A 26,914-nucleotide genomic window follows, 5' to 3' on the forward strand; every position below is an offset into this window, starting at 1 on the left:
ACCTCAGTCATAGTTTCACCTAACCAAATTTTAGATATGGCATCTCTCCTCAGCCTAACAGTCAGGGGTTAACTGAAATTGGCCCCTGCTGTGTCACAGTTATACTCCAGGGAAACAGAAAGTGGGAGGTTACTAATCAAGACGTTCCTGAATTGGAAAGTTAAACTTGAAAAGTGACGTATACTGCTACAGGAAGATAATAACGGTAATTGTGTGATCAGTGATTTTGCTTAAATGTTGTTGGTTAACTCATCTTCCACCCCCTGTCCATGAGCCCGAACCGTTTACTTCCTTTCCTCAGTTAATAAAACTGCTTCCGTCGCGCGCTCAGTTACGTAACGACGCTATTTACCAACCCTCAGGTGAGTTTATTCATCTGTCTTTTCCGGGGGACTCCTCTCTCCTCTATTTTGGGTTAGTGTGCCGGTGAAGGCAGATGTGGGTCACTGGACTGCGTGCCACCCGCACAGCCACAACACAGACTTGGCGGACCTGTCTAAGACAAAGGCCTGAGAGGGAATTCAGTGTCAGGGAGGAGCCGACGCTCTCCCATTCAGCAGACACGGTTCTGAAATAAACGCACGGCTCTGCGAAGTTCAGCAATTATACTCGGTTATCTCCCGTGGGAACCTTAGGGGTTATTTTTTTCCCCCGCGTTAACTAATTAAAGACGTTTAATGATGATACTTTATCTGGTGCTCCATTTTCCATCCTATTATGGATGTCCTAAATGGGTTTTGGAGGGATCCTTCAAGTAGGTCGTGAGGAGGCTGAAAGTTGGCCACCAAACGTCAAGTGAACCCACGACGCCCAAGGCTGTGGGGAAAATATTCTAACTTTTTCAAAGCCGAATGTTTTGTTACATCTAAAGCAAATACAGCATTTCTCAGAAAAGAAAAAAAAATACCCATAATACCTACTGTCAAACATGGTGGTGGTAGTATGATGGTATTAGAATACTTTAGTTCTTCAGAAGTTGGATAGAACCAGAACCATGAATTCTGTTCTATGGCCACTGTGTTTGAACCTTCAGTTCAAAAACAGTGGGGTTATGCAGTGATGGCAATGATTCAAAGCCCACCAGCAAGTACACCTCATAATAGCAAAACAAATATAAGTAAATATGCTGGAGTGACCTAGTCAAAGTCTGGATTGAAATCCATGCTGTGGGTTGACCTTAAACAGGCCATTTAAGCTTGAAAACCCTCTGATGTGGCTTAATTAAAACAATTTCTGTAACCTGAGGATTTCTCAAACATGCATAAAAAAAATCAAGGCAATACTCCAGGCATGTTTTGAATGAGGGAATAACATTGTAACATGATATAAAGATCAAAATACTTATTTTTCCAAAATATTCTGTAAGTTACAAAAGTCTCTTCTAGCCTTTTAATAAAATGCTTAAAACAGCTTCAAGCATATAAAGTTTAATAGAAACGCATCCAGAAACACACAGGTACAAAATGCAAAAAATTTGCAAAATATCTGTAAATATGTAGTTTTAAAGAGAAAAGACTGACATGTTAAAAAATGAGGCTGTTCGTCATACGCGTAGTGACTGAATTCAGACCTAGAATGAGTCGTGTCGTCATGGTTTCTAGTCCTCCTCTGCAGTCAACGCCACGTCCTCACTGGGCGAAGCAGGAGGCAGTTCAGTGAGAGTTAAAGGAGCGATCAAAGTGTTGTTAAAGTCAAAGTACTCAAACCAGTCCGCCACGGAGCCTCTCCTCGACATGGCTGCCCAGTCAGGATGGCTTCTGAGCTCCAGGAGGAATTTTACCGGCGTTTTCTGGAGGATGTACGAGTCGAACGAGGCGCCCCTGAAGAAGGCCTGTGTCTTGAAGCGCTGCAGGTTATGGAGGCGGCTCGCTGGACTCTTGCACAAAAGCTGAAGCGGCGAGGAGAGGAAAGGAAAAGAGACTTAGGTGTGAGATTTTCTGGCCCAGAGCAGGATGTTATTGAAGCCGACTGACCTCACTGAGCAGTAGGGTGAGGTCAGAGCTGAGGGTCTTTGGTGGAACATAAGAGCAGTCTCTGACCTTCTTCAACATATTGATGTGGTTCGACTCCGCTGCCAGTGGAAACTGCAAAAGGAGAAAACAAAAACAATAAAATGTGCCGTTTGTCATGAGTGAATCAAAAGAAAGTTACCTCTCCTGTAACCAGCGAGAATAACAAAACCCCGAGAGACCACCAGTCTGCAGCGTGGCTGTACGGACCCCCACTCAAAACCTCAGGCGCTGTTTGAAAAACACAAGATGAGCATGACTCAAAGGAATGAAAGTGAAAAACAACAGATAGAAAGAAGCTCTAATAGATCCCAAAGGCCAAACGTCACAAATGTTTCGGTTTTCTAACCGAGTCAAATTGAATCCAGAGCGGCAAAGAAACCGATGATGAAGACGGGGGCTTTCACTCAGTCACAGAGTCAAAAGCTAAGCCAACATGTACTAAAAAGAGCTGGAAAACAACAGGAACGTTCTCTTAAGAAGCTTAGATCTCACCCATATACTGAATGGTTCCGCATACGGTGAACGCTCGTCCTCCTCGATTCAGTCGGCGCGACAGGCCGAAATCAGACAGGCGGAGGTGACCTGAATCAAGACAAAACACAGCAACTTTTGGCCAGTATTTGCAGTGACCTTTGATTTTTCTATCCAACTTAGTGACTTATCGACAATGAGTTCTTGATCTGAGCATCTCTGAGCATTTTGCTATTGTTTTCCTTCTATTTCCTCATTGCTTTCTGTTTAGGGTTCGTCTAACGCATTGTACATGTGTAGCTGGGTCTTTTTAAAAGAGAATATCTCCACCACATAATATTATTAAAACAATAATTTTGCATGCGGGATCGGTTTCAGAAAAGTTTTCATCCAAACTCGCACAAATCCGCCCCCGAGTGTCGTTTTAAACATCCCAAACCCATAGGGGGCAGTGTAGTGCAAAGCTAAAACCTGTCAACCAATCAGATTACTTCAAAACAACCACAACTTCCTGTTAGGAATTAAGCATGGCGCCAGGAGGTTCATTTGTATGGACAGATATGTAGGCTGAACTACTTCAAAATAGCTTATTAGAATATAAAGTTTTGAAAACACGAGAAAGGCAATGGAATCGTTTCAAATCAAGTTTGCATACATATTGGATTATTTGTCACAAACTAATGGATGAAGCACTAAATCTTCATTTTCCAATTTGTATTTGTGTGCTTAAATAAGCATTTGTGGTGATATTAAACAAAGTTTTCATGTGGATTAAGGGCCAAAAAACGCATTAAAAATTGTTTCCTCAGATGTCCAGCTACATGTGGACTACATGTATAAAAAGAAACATGCCATACCTTTATCACTCAACAAAATGTTTTCCATCTGAAAAATAATGGAGAAAATGATGAACATAACTCAGATTATACTCAAGAAAAACAAACTACACTGTTCAAGTAAAATCGTACCTTTACGTCTCTATGGACGATTCCCAGATCATGTAGGAAACCTGGAAAAGAGAAATGAATCCAGTTAGCTTCACACAAAAATAAAAATTAGTTCTGATGAACATTGTTGAACACACACACGCACGCACGCACACACACACATAGATACCCAAGGCACTGCCAAGCTCTGCAGCAAGGAGTCGAACCTGGTCCTGGTCAAACTGGCCCTTCAGTAGCCAGTACGTGTATAAATCTCCAGCGCTGCAGTATTCGAACACTGCAGGGGGATAACGCAGATTAGCACAGATACTTATTAGGTCTCCGCTGATGAGTTCAATCAGGTCAGCACAGGCGGCTGAATTAATATGTGAAATTAGAAAATTGCAAGGGAAACCACAGAAAATGAGATTTTTTTTTTTTCTCCACATAATATTGGTGAGGAAGGTGAAAGGTCAAATCACAGTCATGAACGTGACAGAATGTTTTCCACATTTGGTCACATTCTAGATTTTTTTGTTGTTTTCTGTCAAATGTCTAATTTTGTAGCTGTCACTGGATGGCAGAGCACTTCCTTAAAACAGAGGGCTGGGATTTGGATGTAATAGGAATCTTTACAACTTTGACTCACTGATGAAGAGGTGGTGCTGTGTCTGCCAGCAGTCCTGCACACTGTGAATAAACGGATGTCTGAGCTGCCTCTGCAAAGCAGAGACAAACAGGAAGTGGACAAATGAAACTAAACAGCTAAATGTGGAAGTAGTATTTAAACTGGCTTTGTTTTATACAATTAATAAGGTTATGATTAAATGCAAAACAATACATCCCTCCTTTAAATCTTAAAAAAATCAGATATATAACAATTAATAAGGTTAGCATAATTTTTGAGAGCCATTATTTTCTGAAAAATTACCTGAATTATAACTTCTTCTTTTGTTTGCTCCAGCACTCCCTGTTTTAAGATCTCTGACTTTGGTAGAACCTATGTGACAACACATGTCCATTATTAAAAACAATAAAACTTGAGAAATTAGTGGTTTATATTCTATAAATTGCAAATTAATGCATAAAAAAACTTCTGCCTTGGTTTTACTGAATCTCTGGTGGGATTGCCTGGTGCTGTGTGCCAACACCTTTCAGAGTGGGACTGCTTAAAAAATAAAAAAATAAAAACTACAATCACTTGTGGGGTTCCTCAAGGCTCCAGTTTTTACCCACTTTCATTTATAATCTATGTGATGCCCCCCAACGCTCTGAGTACAAGAACATATGTATGTCACCACCTGGCTGTAGTACATTACAATCATTGATTCATTTTGTTCAAATTATCCACAAATGAGTCCGAACTTTCTTCAGCCTTGAGCAGAAAAAACAAGTCATTATTTTCTGTGCTCTTCAACTTTAAAATCACCTACACAGACATCTGAGATGTGCAGAAACGACTGTCTTTTTTTTTTAAATAACAGAAAATATTTTTGTCTACCACATTTTCATAAATATATATGTATATCTTATAATTTCTTACCTATTTGTTTCCTTAAAGGTTGTATTTTAAAGTTTTTTTGTGATACCTAATTTTACTATTACCATCCTAATGTATTTCATAAATTAATGTCATTTTCTTTCTCCTTTGTTTTCCTGTAATGCGTTGTGACTTGCCTCAAACACACTTTCCTCTTTTGAAGTTACATCTCAACCAACCTTAGCAGCCCAAACCTTCTCCTGGTGAACAACCCTGACTTTCAGGACGGGTCCAAGCGAGCCTTTAGCGATGACATCGAGAACCTGAAAGCAGAAAAGTTGAGGTCACTTTCCCACACCAGCTAGTTTGGTTTAAATACCAACTGCCCACCTGAAAACAGTCCTCTGATGGAGTGTTACGTTGTGGAAACTCTGGGAGGAAGAGCGAAATGAGGGCTGGAGGAGGTTTCTCTTTCTCAGGCATTCCTTCCCTGTCACTTGGAGGAAGCGGCGCTCGGTCCACTCCCACAGGCTGAGAGTGTCCGAGTCTGCGAGCGATGGAGACCCGGACGTTTGATAGGAAGTCATGACTGAAGTGATGTCGAGCTGGTGGATCCTCTATCTGATGAAAACCAAAAATCAAATTGCTTTCGTCAGTGGTGGAATATCACCAACAGAATTCTTAATTTGCCGTGTCATAACTACAAACTTGTCCAGATCGAATTTCTGAGATTATTTATTGAATTTGCAAATTAAACAAAATCATTTATTTAGGCGTAATTATCTAATTATGCTTGTCTGTTATGGCTTTGACTCAAAAATTATTTACTGATTCTTCACCGTACAGTTTGGTCATTTTGGCCTGCTCTTAACATTTGACAGTTGTCAATGTTGTTTGGGATTTTCATGCCTACTTCATTTTGTCATACAAGTTAAGAAATTTTTTTTTCAAGCAATATTACGTTTTAAAAATATTTAATATAAGTTAAATTTTCTCTATATTATAGAATTTGGTCAGTTCTCTCCCTTTAATAAATATTTCAAACCTGTTTTTGTTTTCATATGCGCAAAAGAAAAAAAAAAGTGTAAGTGGGTAAATACTTTTAAAGAACAGCATCAATTCTATTTACATTTTATTTTCCACATAACCTTGAAGGCTCGAGCCACGTCTGCGACAAAACCGCGCGTGGAATGATCAGAATGAAGGTCAGTAAGCACTTATTCAATCTATAATCTATTTTTGACGTCCATCAATGTCCATTTGTGGAGCAAAATAAAAACTGGACCTAGGTTTGTTTTATTTTTTTGTTGCTGTTGCCGAGTAAAGAAAACATGTTTCACTTCTAGTTACACAAGAATCAATTCACGAAAATACGTAACAACTTCCAACGCGCGCGTATCTGCATCACTCACTCACCTTTCTGTTTTTACTGACTTCGCGTCCCATCGCATCCTCAAGACTTTCACTCACAAAAAAGTGAGTTAAAACGGAGAAAAGACAAAAAAAAAAAAGCCGCAGTTTGTGTGTTTTGGTCTCGTAAATCCACGTGTCTGTGTGACTGGAGCTGCGTCCCGCTGATGGATGGATGGATGGATGTGACGCATCTCCAGCCTGATTTGCGGGGAGATTCCGCTCCAGTTGAAACAGTCAGATCGATGATCAACCAGCCCGCAGAGAGCCGAGCGACTTTAACCGAGATGTAAACAACAGGAGCCGGTGGGACGGAAGAGAGCACAGCCGCTGTTGCGTTACTCTTTAATCGACACGTTCAAGACAAGTGACAGAACAACCGTGGTTACAAAAATATCAATACTTTGCATGAAAGGTGCTTTAGTGTTAAAATTACAGAAGACGCACTCTTCTTCTTTTGTCCTTTACAACATAACCATCAAGTACTCGAAGATATATATTTTTTCTTCTTGATTAATTGCACTGAGGTAAGTTAAAGTAAAACAGCAGGCTGAGTGATGCAAGAAAAATCGAAAACATGTCGGCCTTCATGTCAGTGACAGTCATGCAGCCCAGATCAGCTTCTTCCATATGTGGTGAAACATACACTGATAAATTTAGATTTAGCATGAAATGAATGGAATATCAGCTGTTAGTAGTTGAAGTGTGTGTGCCCTGTGTGTGTGTGTGAGATCTGCAGCGGTGTTCCTGAGCCAGCAGGAGAGGAGCAGGAATCTGCCTCGCTACTTTCAATGCAATAAAATACTTATTACATCCGGGTCATCAGTCTAACGGAGCTGGGAGAGAAATTCAGGAGCAGCATCTCGTTTTAGCGAGATATATATATAAAAAAGAAAGCAAAAATATTTTCTCCTTTAACAAGAAAAGTTGTAATGGCAAAACAGCAAAACCTCTTGGGATTTTTAGATGTTGTCTAGAGGAAGCAGGAGGGAGAAGAAGTCATAGCGAGCCTCTTTATGCCTTTATTCAACAAGTCCCAACTAGATAAAAACTAGCCATTTTTATCTCATAACGAGATGCAAAACTCCCCAAAACGAGAACGTTTCCCATTTAAATGAGAAAGTTTATTGTGAAAACACGAACATTTCTAGCTAAGAGTTTCTCACAATGAGAAAGTTTCTCTTTACAAGATGCCAAACTAGCAAAAACGAGAATGTTTCTTGTTAAAATGAGAACGTTTCTCGTCAAATGAGGATGTTTCTTGTTAGAACAAGAAACAATCTTGTTAAAACATGAACGTTTCTAGTTGTAACGAGATGCCAAACGAGAACGTTTCTTGTTAAACTTTTCGTGATGGCGACGAAGCTTCTCGTTAAGATTCTTTTTAACAAACATTTCTCATAATGAAAAGTTTCTCATTAAAACGAGAATGTTAGAACTCAATGCAAACTCGCTAAAATGAGTTTATTAAGATGAGAAGGTTTCTCGTCATAACACATCAAACTTGTGTCATTTATAATGACAAACTTTCATTTTAACGAGAAAATTCTCTCATTTTAATGAGATAAGTTTTCAATTTTCTCGCTTTACCAATTTACCGCTCCTGAATTTATTTCCAAGCTCTGTCAGGTGAATGCTTTTGTAAATCAGAGCTGCCCAGTGTATGAAATGCTATAATTGGCATACAGATAAACTGAAAAAAAAAAACAAAAAGCAAATAACAGAAAACATGAGAGCACACATTTGGTCATTGTGACATCCAGATATCCATGGAGATCCTTCAAAAACAAGTTCAGTAGGCTCATGTGATGCAGTGAAACTACAGGAGAAGCTTCGCCCGCTCTTCCAACGTGGTTCCACAAGCTGGAGTGACGTTCGGGTGTTCTTCGGAGGGAGCTGCGTCAGTGAGGGGTGTTTTTTTTTTTTTTTCTTTTTTCGTTTTTCACTTGCGTCGGCTGAAGATGCTCTTCTTGCTGGAGCTTTTGTCCGCGGTGCTGAGGCCGATGAGGAGCCGGGCCTTCTCGTCTTCCTCCTGCTGCTGCTGGTTGTTGTCCGTCTTCCCGTCGGACGCCTTCCCGCGCAGGTCCGCCACGGAGGCCGGCTTCAGCCGCAGCTTCTCCTTTATCATCTGGGCAGCAACATGGAGCCGTTTATGAAGAACGATAAGCAGCAAAAACAAACAAACATGGACCTTTCAAAAAAATTTAAATGAGAAAGAAACAAAACCCTAACAATGTAACTTTTTTTTAATATATATTTGAATTTGAAAAATTCAAAAATGTTTGATTTTTAGCATTTTATGTTCTAGACCGGTAGAAAGTAACTAATAAAATACACTAAGGTTTGTGATTGTAATGTTGAAGACAGGGTGTGAATATTTTTTTGGAAGTGTTCACACCTGCGCTACGAGCGCCTTCCGGCTGTCCCGTTTCACGGCCATGGCGAAGTCCAGCCACGTCCACGTGTTGTTGTGGTACTCCAAACACGGAAGAACCAGGTTCAGGTCCCTCCAGTCCACACTGCTCTTCTCTCCCTGAGGGGACAAAAAAGCACAACATAAAAATGAAGGAGAAACTTTGAAAGGGAGCAGATGAAAATAAAAAGGCAAAAGGGGGACAGCACCTGCAGTCATTGGTTTAGATGTTGGCATCTAGTGACAACTGGTCAGCATCCAAACTGATACTGTTGTGCACTAAGAAAATCTCACAATCTGATTGGTCAGATTTTCACGAAAAGTTGCAAGGAAGATGGTAAGGCCGTGGAAAACTTGTGAATTTGCATTATTGCAACTTCCTGCATTTACTGAAACATGCATGGTAGTAATCTCATCAACTGTGTTGGACTTTTGAGAAGCAGCTTGTAGGTCTGTTCTATAAATAATGCTGCTATTGGATTCAGTCTGTTACATTTTGTCTCTCGTAGTTACTAGTCAACAACAAATGGACTAAAATTTGATTCAAATTAAAACAAATGTTATTTTTATTTTACAAACAGTAAGTGTTGTTTCCGTCTCCACTTAGAAAATGACAGATTAAAAACCCAGCTGGTTAGAGTTGCTTTCACACCATATTAATTGGAGCGTTGATATTTTATGTGGATCGATGATTTTAACAATGGCACCTGACAAAACGTAATGTCTGTTATTGGGTTTTCACTACCGTAGACTCTATGATGTTATTTATTTTTTGGATATTTTTTCACGATGTAAAGCACTTTGAGCTGCTGCTATGCTGAAATGTGCTAAACTACATTTGTAACAAAATGACTTCCTTTAAACCTTCCTGAACACGAGAACCTGGGAGACTCATATATCTGCTTTGAGACAAGAAAACATTTTACTTTCTTTCTTTTTTGGGGGGGAAATGTCCATTTTTACATTTCCAGCTTATGAAGTTAAGCATAATGATTAATCAGAGCATTGGCATGTGATTAATCTGACCAAATCTTATAAAAACAATAAACTGATTGATGTGAGAAGTTGAGGTGGATTTAGTGTTAAAAGTGAAACCCACCTTGTAGCTGACACACAGAGGCACTTGGGGAATCTTGATGTAGATGAAGGAATTGTTCATAGCAGCTCTCTCCTTCATCTTATCGATGTCATCCACAGGATGCTGAGTGGAGAAAACACACAGCACCAGTTTGTCTCTTTCTTTCCTTCCTGAACAGCTTCAGTTCAGAATCGACTCCCCACCTCTGGAGTCTTCCTGAATGACCTCCTGACCCCTGCCGTGCGGTTCAGTCCCTGGGTGATGCTCTTACTGGGGCCCATGGCGCCCATGGTGTCCTCCGACAGCGGCCGGGGTTTGACTGGAATAGCTGCGACACAAACACACAACACCGTATTAGTGTCAGCACCATGCCCTCTGCCTGACACTGCAGGCTACACCCAACACCACCACACAGCCACTCTCACACACACACACGCTGTTATGGTCTGGCTCTTAAACCATAACAAATGAAAGGGAAGCAATGCATGGAATAACTTAAAAAGGAATTTATTTAACAAAAGTCATAACTGGTTGGGAAAGAAAGGGACAAAGGGAGAGAGTGGCAGGGAGACAGAAAGAAAAGAGCTGATCAGTCAGAGGAAGTGGTGAGTCTTAAGGTGGATCTGGAGACACTGGCCAGCTGCCTCCACTTCCAATCAGCACCAATTAAAGACATGGATGTTAGAGACCCAGAGGAAAAGGCCTTGGGCCGTAACACCCCCCCTCTTCAAGACAGGGTCCCCACTGGAACCCTGGGCAACCTGTGCATTAACATCTGGAAATAGAGAAAAACAAAATTAAGTACACTAATATCTCAGACCAGCTGAAATGAAACAAAACTTAGATTCTCTCCGATCCCATCCATACACAACAACTGGTACCTTGAAGTGACTATTAGACAGGTAACAAAGCAAGTGACCAACAAATTATGGAGAGCGACACCCACAACACGATGACCCTTAGCATGGTCCAGCACCATACTCAAAGTTACTGCCGTCTCACAGCCAGCAACACCAAAAGGGCATCAACCAAAAGCGAGTCAACATCTCCACAAAACCAAACAGTCACATCACTGCTTGAAAAATGTCAGGGTGTGATTTTTCATTTTCATCAGGACCACTGCTGATCAAAGGTACTGAAACAACAACTGGAGACTCTGGTTGATCAGGCCAGACTTTCCCTCCAGCTATATTGTTCCCCAGTATAACTGTAACACCCATCACAGGCAGAGCTGGTCTCACACCCATTCTTACTTCTCCTTCAAACAACTCTGAATGGAGCACAAGTTTATGTACTGGAACACAAAACACAGACATGCCCATACCCAACACAGGTATAGATAATCCAGTGTCAGACTCATCTGAAAAAGGTAAAACGGATGCCAAAATGAATGAATCGTATGCACCAGTATCTCTTAAGATTGTAATCGGCATCTTAACGTCACTCCCAACCAAAGAAACATGTCCCTCCAACAGAAATGGTTTGTAAGAACTCAAGTCAGGTTTCCCAGAAGATGACACTTCAGCCATTTTGTGAGGAACATTCACAGAAACTGATGCAGCAAACGCTGCTGGTTTAACTTGAGTTCCATTTTTATTTCTGGATTTCAGCAAAGCACAGTCTTTTTTCCAATGACCTTTTCTGTGACAATAATTACAAATTTTGTCCAGATCATGGTTACTGCGATCCAAAAAAAGAACCTCCAGAATGTGTGCTCTCTGCGTGCTCTCCACTTGCATCTTTATGTGTCAAGACAAAATCATCAGCCAAGACTGCAGCTTCTGACACAGTTTTAACCTTCTGTTCATTAATGTACACTGCAATATTATGAGAGAAAGAGTTTTTAAATTGTTCCAAAACCATTAAATTACAGAGATCACCAAGTGTCTTAACCTCAGAGGAAGTGCACCATCGGTTGAAATGAATTTCCAAATCTCTTGCAAACTCCACATAAGTTTTGTCACCTTTTTTCCAGTTTCTAAACTTTTGTCTATATGCTTCAGGGACTAATTCATATGCTTTCAATATTGCAGCTTTAACCTTGGCATAATCTTGGCCATCATTCAAGCTCAACATAGAAAACGCTTCCTGAGCACGACCAATCAAAACACACTGAAGCAAAATTATGCGGTCTGAATCAGACCAATCTCTTGTGTCTGCAACCCTTTCAAACAAAGTGAAAAAAGTATCAACATCCTTTTCACTGAACTTAGGCACCAAACGCAAGTCATTTAATACATCAGAGGGTTTGCATTTTGAGTCCCCAACACAAGATTCCGCAGACAATTTGCCATCTTTCACCAGATTTAATTTCTCACTTTCCAAATTTATTCTTGCCAATTCAATTTCCTGTCTAATTTTTTCCAAAGCAAGAGCCTTATCCAAATCTGCCTGCTGTCGTAACCTCTCTAAAGCCAACTCCTTTTCTTTCTCCAGTTGCATTCTCAACCTTAACATCTCTTTTTGTTGTTCAAAATCCAAAACGTCAGACTTTACAGCCTGAGCACCCAAATCTTCAGGTCTGGAAGGTGAAGACAAAACACCCATCTCAATTAAATTCTCCCTTAAAATTGCTTTAACATTGTCTTTCAACCTTTTATCACCGACACTTAATTTTATAGTGTTCAGCAATTTTTACTAGTTGTTCTCTAGAACACTGCTCCAAAAATCCTGCCGATGGAGATTTATTAAAGTCTTCCACAGACATGACTAAAGTCTTAATCACAAAACAGTGTTTCAAACTTTTAATTGCTGACAATCTGTGCAACACAAACCAATCAACCCAAACCTCCCCTCTAACTGCCTATCAGAAACTTTCTAGCTCAACCCTAGTCTTCAGAGATCAGGGACGGTGGGTATTTATGCACTTAATACCAATAGAGTGGAAAAGGCGACCAAAAAATTGGCAACCCCCCCCAACACCATGGCCGTGCCCCCGAGACAACTGCTCCAACCATATGATCCCACACTACTGTTTTTGAGCACATGAATCCCAAAGGGGAGACACGCTGAGGCCTACAGGGGAATCAGTTCAGATGAGACATAATGAATTGCACAAATCAGTCAACAATTAAGACTTACCAATGAGCTCATCAGAAAGGACAAAATCAGGTAACTTACACCAAACCAGAGACGAGAGAGAGAGAAAAAAAAAAAAAAAAAAATCATTTTCCCAAAACTAAACTCAAGATTTCCACACTAGCTTCCCAGTTAAATTAACAAACAATGTTTACCACTTAACTAACTCAACAAAACTAACATAAATTTGAACGAGCCCCCAATTTGTTATGGTCTGGCTCTTAAACCATAACAAATGAAAGGGAAGCAATGCATGGAATAACTTAAAAAGGAATTTATTTAACAAAAGTCATAACTGGTTGGGAAAGAAAGGGACAAAGGGAGAGAGTGGCAGGGAGACAGAAAGAAAAGAGCTGATCAGTCAGAGGAAGTGGTGAGTCTTAAGGTGGATCTGGAGACACTGGCCAGCTGCCTCCACTTCCAATCAGCACCAATTAAAGACATGGATGTTAGAGACCCAGAGGAAAAGGCCTTGGGCCGTAACAACGCATACACACGCACTCATGAGACCACAGTTCTCAAAAACACACGAGTAATTCAACACTGCGCATGGGGAAAATAGCAGCTGGTATTGATCGGTCTGCTGCAGGATCCACACAGTAAGGATCATTTTTGCTGGACAATAAATCGTCCTAATAATTATCACGATTAATGATAATATTGTGGTTTTGAGAGCATTTTCAAGTAATGTATAGATAATGGCATGTATGTGCAAGTTCACGCTCTCAAAAATCAATAAACTTTCATTTTGTAAAGAAAAAATGAAAGATATTTTAAGTATCTGAAATAAAACGACAACTAAAAACATAACGGAAATTAAAACAACTTAAAACTGAAATCATGAATAAAATGGATCATAAAGTCTCTGTAAACAAAACTGCCCTTCAAAAAAATATTAATCATCAGAAAAAATTTGTCTTTTAATTAGGTGGATGAAAATATCTGGCTTTACTTCATTTTCTAATTTAGGCTTTTAATCAAACGTTAGATTGCATTTTATTACAAAACTATGCCGTTCTGAACATCAAGCACTTTCAAGGTCTTGATACATGAATCAAGCTCTTTCCAAACCTTAAAATTCAGGCATTTTCAAGGATTTCAACTAGCCGTAAAAACTCTGTACAGAGATTAAAAACTGCCTTCATCACAAAACAACGTACCGGTAGTGACCATTCTGGACTTGTCTTCCTCATCTGTGACGTCTTCGTCTTCAACGTTTCGGCCCGGGAAGAAAAAGCCCATCATCCGTTTGAAGAACTGGTACATGAGCTGGATGGTGAGCGGCACCACGTTCACCTGATCACAGCAGAGAGGCTCAATCAAAGCAAAACCGCAGTATAATGTGCTTCAGCAGCAGCAGCAGCAGCAGCAGCAGCAGCAGGACGCGATTCTGACCTCAAAGTGTTCCTTCACGGAGATTCCTCCCACCGGGGGGCGCACTTTGCTGAAGATGCGCAGGGCGAACTGTCGCCCGGACTGGCAGTTGCTCTGAGGTCGAAGCACAACCTGGAAAAACGAGATGAGGTCAGCGACGGTACGACGCGGCTCGGACGGGTTCGGAAAGGTGCGTCACGGAAACAGGTGGAGATGATGACGTGAACACGGTGGTGAGACATCAGGAACACATGCGGCTAGTTGCTTTCAACATGCGACACAGTAAAAACTCCCAGAGGAGCAGCGGAGTGATCCCATCCGGGACAAAACAAGGTGGGTTCAAACACAGACATGTCTGTCCTCAGTACGTACCCTCACACGCTGCACGGAGGAAACCAGGCAGAAAAACATTAACACATGGAGAAAACAGCAAAAGTAAAAAAAAAAACAATACAAGGTGTTCCAGTCAGACGTTTACATGCACTCATCACCGGCATGAATGCCGTTCATTTAAAGTTTTACTTAATCTCTTATTTCTGGGTGGAAGGACGTCTGCGACACACAACAGTGGAGAGTTAGTTTGAATGGTGCTACTTTCAAATGTGGCTCAAATGTATTCATACGGCTTTTCTCAACTAATTAGGAAGGCGCTGATCTTATCGATCTGATCGAATTTGGACCAATATCAGTATCTGATATAAACATTTTAAATATTTACAGATATTATACATTTATATATTTTACTATGTTTTCAACTTCTTGAGAGAGAAAAACATATTCAAAAATCAAAAAAGATCATATTTACCTTGTAAGCTGCGTTTGGGAGCAGGTTGTTCATGGTGAACCACCCGAGCTCCAGCAGATGCTCGGCCGTGTCATCGGACTTGTTCAGCTACAAAGAACAGGAAGTGGATATTTAGTTCCTATGTGACGTCTCGAGCGCTGGAGATGGTGAATTTGAAACGTTTCAGACAGACGGAGGTCAGACAGCTTCTACTCGCCTTGCTGTACATGAACCTCTGCAGCTCCAGCTCTGCGATGCCCAGCTGCCCATCCTCTTCGGTCAGACACCAGCGAGCCTGAGCGAAGTAGATCTCCGTCCTGCGCACCACACCCACGTCTTCTGGCGGCTTTCGCAGCTCCAGCTTGTTTGCCCGCTGCAGCTGGAAATCTTTAAAACACCTAAAAACAACAGAGGTGTTTTTCACTTCGAGTCGTTTCCTGCTCGTTGTCAGAAAGGTCCATCGGTCCTGAGGAGAGACCTGATGAGGATGTTGAGCTCCTCGCTCTTCATCTGCATGTCATTCTTCTCCTGGTTCAGCTGGTTCTGCAGCCGCATGTTGATGTCCATCAGTTCGTCGCTGTTCGCCTCGTCAGTTTGAGCCTAAAGGGAGGTGGAATTTAAAATGATTCACATTGTTTCAATAGCATTTCTCCTTTCTATTTATAACACTACAGAATAAAAAGTCGCAATATTACCAAAATAAAGTCGCAACATTACCAAAATGAAGTAAAATAAAGCGAGGCGGTGCAGCTCACCCTGATGTTGGAGTAGATCTGCTTCTCGAGGCGTCTGATCTGAGCAAGGTGCTGCCTCACCGCCTCCTGCAGGTGCAGGATGCTGCTGCGCTGCTCCTCAGGGTTGCTGGAGATCTCCAGCTGGAAGCGAACCCTCTGCTTCTTCTCACTGTGCTCCTGGGGAAGAACCGTAAACCGTCACAAGATCATGGAGAAAGGAGAGAGAGAGAGAGAAAAAAAAAAAAAGAGATTCCCGGCTGGCTGGCGTTCCTGCCCACCTTGCGTCTGGGCTCCACGTGAAGCAGCAGGTTGTTGACGATGTCCAGGATCATGGCGTACTGAACCGGGTTCGTGGAAATCTCCAGGTCGTGGTGAATGAGAGTGAACGTTTCCACAGCACCTGAAAAGAAATAATTGAATTGATTTTTTTCCCCTTCAGTGCTCATGATTTCCATAATGCTTAAAATGCTGATGAAATCACAGAATTTAATGTGCAAAATAAAATTTACAATGAAATGTTGAATTTCACAGAATTAGCTGATATCTGCGATAAAGGAAGGATATAAAGTAGTTTGTGGTGTTTAGCGTCCTGATCATTATGGAAGTCTGCACAAGCTTTTGCTTTTTATAGCTTTTTTTTTCATGTGATAAGTATTTTTATTGTGTTTTACTCTAAAGTTAATTTAAGAGGGACATTTTCTTTTATGTTAAAAATGGGATTCCTAGTTTTTCCACATAATGTTTGAGTTCTTCAAAGGAACGAGAAGGAAACACTTTTTACAATCTGGTAAAAATAACGTTCTGTTGAACCGCAGCAGTTTGTTTCATTTGTGAGCATCAGGTAATGTTGACCACTAGTTATCGCTCTGTCTAAATTTATGCACTTTTTGGGTTAATAAATATGGTTAAAAATGAAAAAAAATAAAATACATAAAAATTAGTAACGCTGGATTAGGAAAATAATAAAACTGGATTTCAGTGCTGCTCCAGTGATCACACACACCCGCCTGTTTTTTCAGCAGGTCCTCCTTCTCGTGGTTGTTCCTCATCTCTGGAGGCTTGATCTGCGTGGCCAGCTCCGGGTTGATGTCGTGGCTGTAGCTGATGTAGTGCATCCTGCAGCTGCAGCGCGAGATGATGCGCTGCACCTGCTGCGACTCGTTCACCTGCGCGGGCTGGTTCCAGTCTGCCAAACGCAAAATTCAACCGTCTGATACGAGCAGAATTAAATCTAATCAGAGAATACATGAGCTAAAAATGTGCTCCTCTTCTCACTCCTATTATTTACTGAATTTGAAAGATACTTTTGTAGCACAGTTAAGAATGCACTGACCCGGTTTTTTTTTTTTTAACTTCCTGTACTGATATCTAAAGTTTATTATCGGGCGATACCGAACAAAACAGAATAATAGTGCTGAATTGACTTAAAACTGTTTTTTTTTCCTTTTAAACAGGCATAAATTTACTGAATTACTCATTTATTTGAAAACTCTACACCACAACAACACAACTTTAACTTTTTCACTCAGTGCAGTATGTGGTAGAACAGACAATGGAAAATAAATAGTAGATAAACTGAAACAACAGGCTGACCGTTTTTTTCAAACATGCAAAAAATAAACTACATCAAACCTCCATTCAAATGGTTCAGAAAGTGCAATTAGGAATTCTAAATATAATGTAAAATAAATTAAAGAAAGCCTGACATCGCTCAGAGCACAAAGAATTAGCCTGAATAGATTTTTTTTTCTTCAACATTGGGACTGATGCAGATATTAATACCGCGAAGCACAATCAAGTCTTTCCGTACCTGTAGTGGTGCTGACCATCCCTCCCACCGCCTGGCCGCTCTCCATCAGTTCCTGCACTGAGTCCAGGTTACGCTGCCTGTGCTCCTCAATGTTTTTCACCTAAACAAAAAAAAAAAACAAAAAAAAAACAGATTAAAGATTCTGTCCAAAAATTAGCAATCCCAGCATTTTTGGAAGCTGTGCTTGTAACTTTAGCAGAATAAGCATAGCCACTCCAATGATGCCTTTCAGCCACACGCCGTTTACTTTTGCTCTTGAGAGCAGAGCCTACCTCCAGCCACAGCTGCCGGTCCTCCTGCTCGGAGGGATTCAGCTCCATGGTGGCAAAGTACTGCATGCCGTCCAGCAGGCAGGTCCAGGTGGTCTTCTGCTTCAGTGTGTCGCTGTACCAGGTCGGGTGGTGCTCGCACTGCAGCAGCTGGGCCTTGGCTGCAGACACCAGCACGCAGCCGGCTGTTTCTGTGCCGCGCAGCATCATCTAGATGAAGATAATCGCATTCAGACTGATGTTGTGGTAACGCCCAAGTCCGTCTGTGAGCTGGACAAGGTTTCATTAGATGAACTAAATATTCAGCAGGCCAGGCTTTTTAAAAGATCGACGATCGGCCAGAAAACTGCAATCGGAGCACCTCTACTCAAAATATTTCCTAACTGGGTGCTGAAGTTTCTGTGGTTTGGCTGCTCGAAACCTGGATTTATAGAAATCATGTCATCTTCAACCAACATGTGGTCATAAAACCAGTTCAATGAGTTCTGATAATAGGCTAAAAAGATCATAAACCGTGGCTCACTAGGTCAAAATGGTAGAAATACAATAATCGACACCAGTCTGCTTTATGGCTGCTTGTTGTCAAATGAAATAAAACATTAATTCATTTCATCTTTCATTGTTATTCCACGCGTCACCAAACCTGGAAAACACTTTGGTCAGATCAGAAACCTGTTAGAACCGTGATGGTTCCTGAACGCAGCATCAGAGCGATTACCTGACAGTTGACCAGCTCTATGAACCAGTTACGGTTGAACACGTCGTCGGTCTGACAGGCTGCGATGCCGCACAGCTGGTCGCTCACTCCAGAGTCTTCCTCGGAAAACACAACAAACTTGTCCGTCTCCTCGATCAGCTTCTGCAACATCGACGTTCCTGCAAAACACCGAAGAAACAGATCCGGGTGAGCCGTTCCCGATCCCTCTGACGGAGATCGTCGCCGTCTGGGAGCGCCCACCTTCGTTTTGACTTTTCTCCACTCGACTGGCAGCGGGAATGACCGGAGTGACGAGAGCCGCGGTCGGGGAGTAGTTGGAGGGGGAACGCTTGAGTTTCTTCGTCTGCAGGTGTGTGTCGATCTTCAGACCCTTCAGAGCTTCGGTGGAGAGATTCCTCTTCAACACGGACGCCTTTTTGTAACCGTCGTACAGCCCGAAGGCGATGTTTCTGTTTATGGTCGTCCAGGACGCACGGAGGTCCACCAGGCGCAGTTTATGAGTGTAAGAGGCATTTGTTTCATCTGTTGTGTTCACTTCCTGTCGGAAATCACAAACAAACAAAATTATTGGTTCTTTTTTTCCTCTTTCTGGCTACCAAGAATGAGTACTTATCGTATCGTATCGTTTATCATTTTTCATGATATATGTCATGGTCAGAATTCTGGTTTATTGCTATCGCAATAAATTCCAATTAATGAAGTAAAAAAAAAAAAAAAAAAACTTCCACATTGTCTGTATTGTCACTTTTACTATTTTCTCCACTGCTTGTTTATTGAAACACCAGTAAATACCAATAAATCTGAAAATATCGTGTGCAGTTTAGTGATACAAATCACACTTCTTTGTGTGACCAGTGTCCTAAAAGAGCAAATTACAAAATGGGAATGTTTTTCAAGAGCAGTGTTTCTGTTTGTGTGACACACAGTCATACAATTTCCTACAAAAGACGAAATAAACAGTTCTCATCATCACCTTTACTGGTATCACAGTAGCTTGGCAAAATATCGTGATAAAAATGCAACCCCTTCCCGGTTACCATGAAAACCAGAAACGGGCTCCAGCCGTTACCTCCTCCATGCGGTTGCTCTGCCGCTGGTAGCTAAGCGATGACAGGCTGAGCAGGTGAGTCTTCTTCACCTGAGCATTCATCTGGTGGTCGGCTGTCTCGTCCCAGGTGGAGGCCATCAGGTGAACCGTCACCTGAGACAGCTCACTCACCATCTGAGTCACGTTCCACTCAGAGATCAGCCTCCTCATCACAGTGCCGGCTGCAAAAGCAACACATGAGAGTTGGCTTTTAAAAAAAAAAAAAAAAGGTAGATTTATGTGCAGAGTCTAAGAAAAAACAGAAAAGCTTTTTTTTTTTTGAATCTCATGATGCTTTTTACCCTGTGGAATGAGTCTCTGAGTCCCACGAGTGAAGACGTGACCTTTGTTGCACTCCACTTGGACTCCTCTCTGCTGTGCAAAGGAAGCCCAGTAATGCACCTGAGGGATAAACAATACATGCATGAGCCTGATTAAATGTAAATGTTTGAAACCTTTTTGTGGGTTTAAGCCTCTAAAAAACTAGTTATGGGCTCAGCTATCAATAAGTCACATGAAACAGAAGTAAAAGTTAAGAATATTCTGGCTCTACAGTCAACTCATAACAAAAAGCTTATCTGCAGAAGAAAGATGCAGGTTAATTAACATCTTTTGTTTGGATGGTTGGCAAGAAATGAATTATGAAGCTCTGTGTTTTTTAGATGAAGTGTAAGAAGACTATGGAAGTTTTCTGAACCCAGGTAAAGATGCAGTAGGTAACTTTCATAAAAATTAAAAAAAAAAAAATGTTTTCGTACTCATTTCTGTCATCATGAGACAATTGTGAAAAAAGCTATTCTCCCTTCTTCCTCCATGTGGTCCTACTGCAGAAATACACCACTTGGTCAGAAACGACCAATCAGAGCCAGTGGGAGGGTCTTAGTGCTCCTGCACACACTGCTTAATGTGCTGATGGCAAAGAGAAAACTTTCTTTTCCAGGAAAACTGCATCAGAAGTCATCGGTGGTCTCGCTAACCACCGGGCAAGAATGGGGGAGGGTGCGAGCAGCATGTAGACAAGGGTAACTGACAGCGCTAAGACCCTCCTCCTGGCTTTGACTGGTTGTTTCTAATCAAGTGGTGCTATCAAGAGAAGGCACAAGAGCCCCATGTGAGGGCTGGTCCAGGTGTAAACATAACTCTATGCAGTGTGTTTATTTCTAATTTAATATAAAATGTTTAAAACATACAAGTACTTATTTGATGTATTTATGTGTGGCGCTAATTAATACTTTGGATTACGGCACTTGGGGCCTTGAAGACTTTGTATCTAAAGAAGATTTTTAAGCACTTTGAAATTTTAAGCACAAAGAATCAATTTGTTTTAAGCTAAATGAGTATATTTAGCTTAAAACAAAATTGATAATAAATTGATAATTTTTTTCAAATTATTATCTGAAAAACGATAATTTCAACACTGAACAACAAGCATCGTTATGGCAACTATCACCCAAGCGGAAATCAATTCGGCCTCTTGAACTATAAAACACCATTGTTGTCAAGCAGCTTTCAGAAAATAATAAAAACCTCACTTGTAGCTGAGGGAAGGCAGCCGTGTAGGACATCTGCTTGTAGTGCTGACCCAGCTTTTTGCGGACCGGCCTTAGGCTGTGGAAGAGCTTGCCTCTGCAGATCGGTCGAGACACGCTGGTCCAGGTGGCCCAGAAGTTCTGCATCCAGCGCAGGGTGCTGCTGTACAGCAAGATTCGAGGCTCGGGAGGTTCTAGAAGACAAGACGAATGCCGTCTTTAAACATGCTGTGGGTTCATCTTTGAGGTCTGACAGTTCTGACACACACCAGTGGAGCAGTTCTGATTGAGGTCCATTGTGATGGAGAGGTTGAGGTTTTCAGAGCGAAAAGCTCTGTACGAGTCGTGAGGCTGTCCCGAGGTCACATCCGCCATGTTCTCGGCGCAGCAGACCATCACCGCGTGGTGGTCGTGGGGGTTGCCGTGGCAAAGCCACTGAAGATCAAGGGTCATACAGAGGTTGGGCAAGTGCAGGAAACAGATATCGTCGTACCTGGAGTGGAAAGTGGGGATTTTCTTTGTTAAAATCTCATCTGAATGTGGGAATAGATTTCATTCCAAGTGTTGGTGCTGACTTTGATGCCGTCCGGACGTTTATGTCCAAATTCCCTTTAAACACAAACTCCCCAGGATTCCAGTCGAAGTTCAGCTTGGTCCATTCCCAGTGCAAGTTCTCGGTTGTGTTGTACGGATCCTGGAAGAACCCAAACACAGATTGTGTTAAACAGAAACACTCAAAACAATAGAAAGAATTGAGGAAATATTCAAAAACATATAAATAATCTCAACGACATAAATAGAATCAAGCAAAGACATAAAGCAGAAGTTGCCTCACCTCGGTAGCCAGCTGATGCAGGTTGGCGTGCTCGATGTTCATGACCCAGTGTCCATGCAGGAGCAGACGGCTTTTGTCCCACCAGGCCAGAGGGGGAGACGGATCGGCCGTGGGTTTGGTCAGCAGGTCTACCGACTGCCCAATCAGCGTCCAGGCAGGGTCCCAACATGGCCCCCACACGATGGTATACAGAGAGATGTTGGCTGCAGAAAGAGCGACTTCATCAGAACTGGAGGAAAACGTTATGGCATCATTCTGCGCTGGTCATGAATTTCCTTGTGTTATATTTAATAATTATGTATATTATATACATCTTATTACCCTTTTGACACTGAAAAAAAAAACTCCAGCAAAAACATAAAAATTATACTGGTTTTTAATATCAGTCCCATTTTACATATGGGATTAAAGAACAGATGTGTAAAAATGATTAACATTGTAACAGTATAACTCATGGTGTTTATTTAGCTCCTGATTAACTCTATGCATTAAATATTAAGTAACTAAATATAATAACTTTCTTAATCAATGTGTTACAATATTAGTAATAAATGTTGCTCTGCTATAAATAAAAGGAATTAGATCATATTATACATTGTAGCAGTGATGAGGACACCTCCACCGATGCGCTAATAGCACAGCTAATTCTTTAACATTTTTGCCAATTTTGAAAACTTTTCGCACACTTATCTTCTGCTAAATTAATTTTTCTGAATGAATTCTAAAGCACTAAATTACTTGACTGTTATGAAAACTTTCCATTGAAAAAAGGTTTCATGTCTGTGTTGAAGTTTTGGTTATTGACAGTTAAGAACTTTTCCAAGTTTATGGTCAATTAGCCAAAATTAGCAACAGAGTTAGCAACTGAAACCTTGAGGGAAAAGGTCTGTTACAAAGTATCACTGTCTGAGATGCAACCACACAGTGGGGTGTGCAATGACCACTTTGACCCTGCAGAGGGCAACACATGTTGTCAACACATTGTTGAATTTAGCACAACTGCTAAATACCAACAACACTGTTGAATTTAGTGCTGAATCCCATGTTGATTAGTGCTATTGGATCTATTGTTTATGATTAGTGGTTTACTGTTAGCGTAGCTAGCTTTTTACTTAGTGGTGCGCACCGTTGCATTTAGATTAAAATTCATGCGGAAAAAAAAAAAAACCTGTTTTATTATCATCATACAGTGAGAATGTAATCAGTCTATGCCTACAACTGACTAAATTAAAACAATACTGTCAAAGTTTGGACAGTGAGAATTAATTTTGCTATACAAAAACAAAACAATATTTTCTCTTTGATATAAAAATAATTGAATAATTTTAGAAGGATCTACAAAAATGTGCAGAACTTACATTTGAAATCATAGTAGAACTTGAGTGGAGGCATGTTTCTGTGAACCGTCACATCTCCCCACGGCGCTCCGAGCTGGACGGTCTGCTTGCGACGAGCCCTCGCCTGACCGTCCTGCTCCGTCCCGATCAGACGTCCCGACAGCTCCCAGTCCCGGATCTCAAACAGGTAGCGCGGATAATCTCGAATTCTCACTGACAACAAAACATGTTTGAAAAATTAGACATCACCTTAAAATATTTTGATTTAATAAACATTTTTTTGTTTTAATGGTAGTCTTACCCAAAAAAGCGCCTAGCTTAAACTTGACAGCACGACACCACTGAACCACCAGAGGGAGCCCGTCTCGGGGGAAGGGACTGATCCTGTCGATGTCTCTCAGCTGTTCTCTGACTTTCTCCGGACCGTGAAAACACTGATCGGCCAGGGCGACGAGCTCCAGGTCCGACACGGTCCAGGTCAGCAGAGACTTCCTCATGGGAGTGTTGGCATAGAGTCGGCGGGAGCGCTGGATGTAGATCTCTATGTGCTTCTTCTCCAGCGAGCTGTACAGCTCCTCTATCTTTCTGGCGGGCAGAAGTTCTCCGTGCTGCTTCCTGAGTTCTGCCACCTTCTTGTCCAGAAGCTGCAGGCGCTTGGCACTTTCTTTGCTCTCATCCTTCATCAGCTCGTAGTTGTCCCTCAGCTTGATTTCGAAGACGTCGTCCAGGAAGACGAAGGAGAACTGGCTGATTTTGAACACGAGGTCGGGTGGCAGCCGTTGCTCGGACGGCGGCGGATTCTGACGGAGGTGGAGAGTCTTCAGCCACTTCTGCACGCTGATGGCCATGTCGAAGGTTTTGGAGAAGTTGTACTGGTAGGGGAACTCCACGGACAGAGATGGGCAGGTGAAGACCCAGACTCGGTTGTGGGGAGTGGCTAGGAATGGGAAGGCGTCCCTGTGCAGCTGCATCTCGGTGAGCTCGTCGTGAGTCTCCACGTCCAGCTCATTGAAGGAGACGATGTTGTTGCCGTCGAAGTTGAAGACGAGCAGAGGGGAGCGTATGTGTATGGAGCCGGCGTGCTTTGAAAGGGAGAAGGCCTTGGTGTGCAGCAGGATGTAGTTCTTCTCGCTGACGTGGGCCGTCAAGCGGGTGGAACCCATTTCCAGGCGTACGGAGAAGCTTCTGGTCTGACCCAGCACAGCGTCTCTGTTCTCTTCCTGTTCGCCACGGAGCATACGCCAACAGGCCTGAGCTTCAGTCATGTGCTGGAACAAGACCATGTGGTCCGGTGGAGCCCAGTCTAGAGCCAGCTCCTCTTCACACTGAACCTGTACAGACATTGAAGTACAACCATTCGTACCCTGTTCATTCTAGCTGTATTCAGCAGTATCAAACTTGAGTTATTTATGCGGTTTCTGTAATTTAAAAGGAAGAATTTCAATCCACAGCGCCCAACGAGTCCAAAATGTAACATAGCTTTATTTCCAGATTGTCTGATAGGAGTAACAGCTAAGAACTAAGTCAAGTCATGTGGAAATGTGTAACTGGAATGTGTTTAGCATGAATTTAACTGATTACACTATTCAGCTGTTTAGAGCGTGGGAGACAAGAGACAACGAGTTCCAGTTACAAAAAAAATAAAACCAGTGATTCTGTCACAGCGACTGGGCCTTATAATACATGGCAAGTAATAGTGCACTGACATATAAAACTCACAAGTAGAGAAAAAAAATACTGACTTTCCCCAGTTTAGAAACCAAACTGAGGGAAATAAATTGGGCTCAGAAAACTAGCCTTGTTTCTGGAAAGTGGTGTGGAAAACGCATTGTTGGAAACCTGCGGCTACCTGTAAGCTGTGTGTGGTGACGTGGTACCAGACGGTTATTGCGGTGAGTTTGAGTACGGGGTTGAGGGTCTGGGTGGCGGGGCAGCACGCTTCCATGTTCTCAGTGAGAGTTTTCACCAGAGACAAGCTCATCTCCTGCAGAGACACTCTGGAGCTCTCTGCAGAGCTCAGGATGCTGATGGCGTCCATGCGCAGAGACACGGCTCCTGAAACACAACACGCTCCCCGTCAGATGAGATCTCTGATATCAGTCTGGGAAACAGTTGAAATTTGAGTCAAATTATGACATTTAAGCAATAAACGGGTTTTTCAAAGATGAGATTTTTTTTTTTCCTGTTTGCTGATTGCTGGATTTGACAAATTTGTCCATAGCCAACATGTCCTTCATAAAATCTACCCTTTGGAGCATCAATCCCTCAAACTCTGATAGACAACTTTGCTTGATATTCTGATGCTTGATCATCTTTAGTCAAGAGAAAAAATAATAATTTTTAGTTTTTCACATCCACAAACCTACATCCTTTTAAAAAAAATAAAAGAATGAGAAATTAAATTCTTGTGTTTATTTACAAGACTTGTTCTTACTGAACGTAACAAAAGCTTCTACTCAGGTGGCAGGAAAGTATTTAAAATAATCTGCCTCTGGAATCAGCTACATCATGGTCTGAATTCGAACTATTATTATTCATTTCAGATATACAAACATCTCGTTGTAAATGCTTTTATCTGGAGCAGCTGCTGCAGTAGATGTAATAATTTCCCACTCATATTTTTTCCTAACTTTGCACTTTTATTAGTTTTAAGCTGCTATTTGTAATGACCAGGATAATATTGCAAAAAATATTTAAATGGGGGCGGGGGAAACCTATTTAATCTACTGGTTAATTAAATGTTAAAAACACAAATAAATAAAACACAAATCTTAAGATTACTTATGTATTTTCAAAAGAATAAATAAGGTTAAAAGAATTACATGAAATTAATTTTTTTTTTAAAAGACGCATTTTTAAATCTACCCCTAAAGTATATTTTTTAGGTTTTGCCCATGAGACCAAGAGTGATGAAGAAATCAGGTTTATTTCTGATTATTCCAGCATTTACCTCTTCAGCAGAAGCAAGGTAGATAATCTAATATTATTCCTACATAGTGAGTAATTTAAGTTTCATAGTGACAGAAAAGTGATCAAAATTAGAAATGTTGCCCCTCCCACCTCAAAAAAGCTCATTTGAATCAGCTTTTATCTGGTTTATGGTTTTAAAATGAAAAGACCTCACACTTTTTTCCCCAGTGTTTTACAAAGAATCCTACCTGAGTAACGTTTAACATCTGACTCCTACTGTTTTTCTCAAAGAAGCTTTTTCTTACCCGCCAAATTGGAGACTGTGAACACATTGACATCGCTCAGACAGCAGTCCAGTTTAAAAAGAAGGCCGAGCTGTGAGGAGGAGTGGCCCGACTTGACTGCTTCGTCTCCAGAGGGCGACCCGGGCGTCACGTCCGGCTGGTGAGGATCAGAGTCAGCGGAAACCCGCAGGAGGGTCAGGAGGCGAGAGAGGCAGAGTGCGCAGGTCTCCGACAGCTCCACCTGGAGACCCTTCAGGCTGGACTCCACGTTCAGACTGGGAGGCTGGCTGCTGCAGGCGGACTGGGGTCGGTTCAAACTCCCCTGGAGCAAAAAAAGGGAGAATATTCATGACTAAAACCAGACTATTTCTACTC

General features: G+C 41.6%; 2 protein-coding genes across 8 annotated transcripts in view; both read right to left on the reverse strand.

The window, feature by feature from the left end:
* Positions 1 to 1,411: 1,411 nt before the first annotated feature.
* On the reverse strand, positions 1,412 to 6,510 carry LOC103474192 (ribosomal protein S6 kinase-related protein). The gene is made up of 12 exons (XM_081614311.1): positions 6,306 to 6,510; positions 5,280 to 5,510; positions 5,129 to 5,212; positions 4,341 to 4,409; positions 4,059 to 4,128; positions 3,600 to 3,707; positions 3,452 to 3,492; positions 3,341 to 3,368; positions 2,505 to 2,594; positions 2,152 to 2,240; positions 1,974 to 2,084; positions 1,412 to 1,888 (listed from the first exon to the last, which is right to left on the reverse strand). The coding sequence occupies exons 1-12, from the start codon at positions 6,333 to 6,335 to the stop codon at positions 1,598 to 1,600; spliced, it is 1,242 nt and encodes a 413-aa protein (XP_081470437.1). The 5' UTR covers positions 6,336 to 6,510; the 3' UTR covers positions 1,412 to 1,597.
* A 120-nt stretch (positions 6,511 to 6,630) lies between these two features.
* The window catches only part of LOC103474193 (bridge-like lipid transfer protein family member 2), a 34,241-nt gene continuing 13,957 nt past the window's right edge, over positions 6,631 to 26,914 (reverse strand). For 5 of the 7 annotated variants that reach the window (XM_081614308.1, XM_081614309.1, XM_081614304.1 and 2 more), the window contains exons 15-41: positions 26,561 to 26,861; positions 25,195 to 25,400; positions 23,647 to 24,676; positions 23,367 to 23,558; positions 22,009 to 22,211; positions 21,749 to 21,867; positions 21,443 to 21,666; positions 21,177 to 21,367; positions 19,947 to 20,046; positions 19,627 to 19,826; positions 18,798 to 19,095; positions 18,558 to 18,715; positions 17,843 to 18,049; positions 17,571 to 17,670; positions 16,764 to 16,946; positions 16,039 to 16,160; positions 15,782 to 15,937; positions 15,505 to 15,626; positions 15,244 to 15,424; positions 15,048 to 15,134; positions 14,615 to 14,623; positions 14,264 to 14,374; positions 14,029 to 14,164; positions 9,994 to 10,118; positions 9,812 to 9,913; positions 8,698 to 8,832; positions 6,631 to 8,427 (exon numbers count right to left, since the gene is read on the reverse strand). In XM_081614308.1, coding sequence (XP_081470434.1) covers positions 8,242 to 8,427; positions 8,698 to 8,832; positions 9,812 to 9,913; positions 9,994 to 10,118; positions 14,029 to 14,164; positions 14,264 to 14,374; positions 14,615 to 14,623; positions 15,048 to 15,134; positions 15,244 to 15,424; positions 15,505 to 15,626; positions 15,782 to 15,937; positions 16,039 to 16,160; positions 16,764 to 16,946; positions 17,571 to 17,670; positions 17,843 to 18,049; positions 18,558 to 18,715; positions 18,798 to 19,095; positions 19,627 to 19,826; positions 19,947 to 20,046; positions 21,177 to 21,367; positions 21,443 to 21,666; positions 21,749 to 21,867; positions 22,009 to 22,211; positions 23,367 to 23,558; positions 23,647 to 24,676; positions 25,195 to 25,400; positions 26,561 to 26,861 — 5,184 coding nt within the window. In that variant the 3' untranslated portion in view covers positions 6,631 to 8,241. The remainder of the gene's footprint in view (positions 8,428 to 8,697; positions 8,833 to 9,811; positions 9,914 to 9,993; positions 10,119 to 14,028; positions 14,165 to 14,263; positions 14,375 to 14,614; positions 14,624 to 15,047; positions 15,135 to 15,243; positions 15,425 to 15,504; positions 15,627 to 15,781; positions 15,938 to 16,038; positions 16,161 to 16,763; positions 16,947 to 17,570; positions 17,671 to 17,842; positions 18,050 to 18,557; positions 18,716 to 18,797; positions 19,096 to 19,626; positions 19,827 to 19,946; positions 20,047 to 21,176; positions 21,368 to 21,442; positions 21,667 to 21,748; positions 21,868 to 22,008; positions 22,212 to 23,366; positions 23,559 to 23,646; positions 24,677 to 25,194; positions 25,401 to 26,560; positions 26,862 to 26,914) is intronic. The other 2 variants (XM_081614310.1, XM_081614307.1) reach the window with 1 other exon arrangement.

The sequence above is a fragment of the Poecilia reticulata genome, chromosome 13 (assembly GCF_904066995.2).
Source record: "Poecilia reticulata chromosome 13, P_reticulata-male-v2, whole genome shotgun sequence".
NCBI lineage: Eukaryota > Metazoa > Chordata > Actinopteri > Cyprinodontiformes > Poeciliidae > Poecilia > Poecilia reticulata.

Bases quoted from the DNA above. Each gene is read 5' to 3' on its own strand.
- LOC103474192 (XM_081614311.1), bottom strand. From the start codon at position 6,335: ATGGGACGCGAAGTCAGTAAAAACAGAAAG. The intron at 5,511-6,305 runs GTGAGTGAGTGA...GGTTTTCATCAG, and splicing joins AAGTCAGTAAAAACAGAAAG to ATAGAGGATCCACCAGCTCG. The intron at 4,129-4,340 runs GTAATTTTTCAG...TCTGCTTTGCAG, and splicing joins AAGAAGAAGTTATAATTCAG to AGGCAGCTCAGACATCCGTT.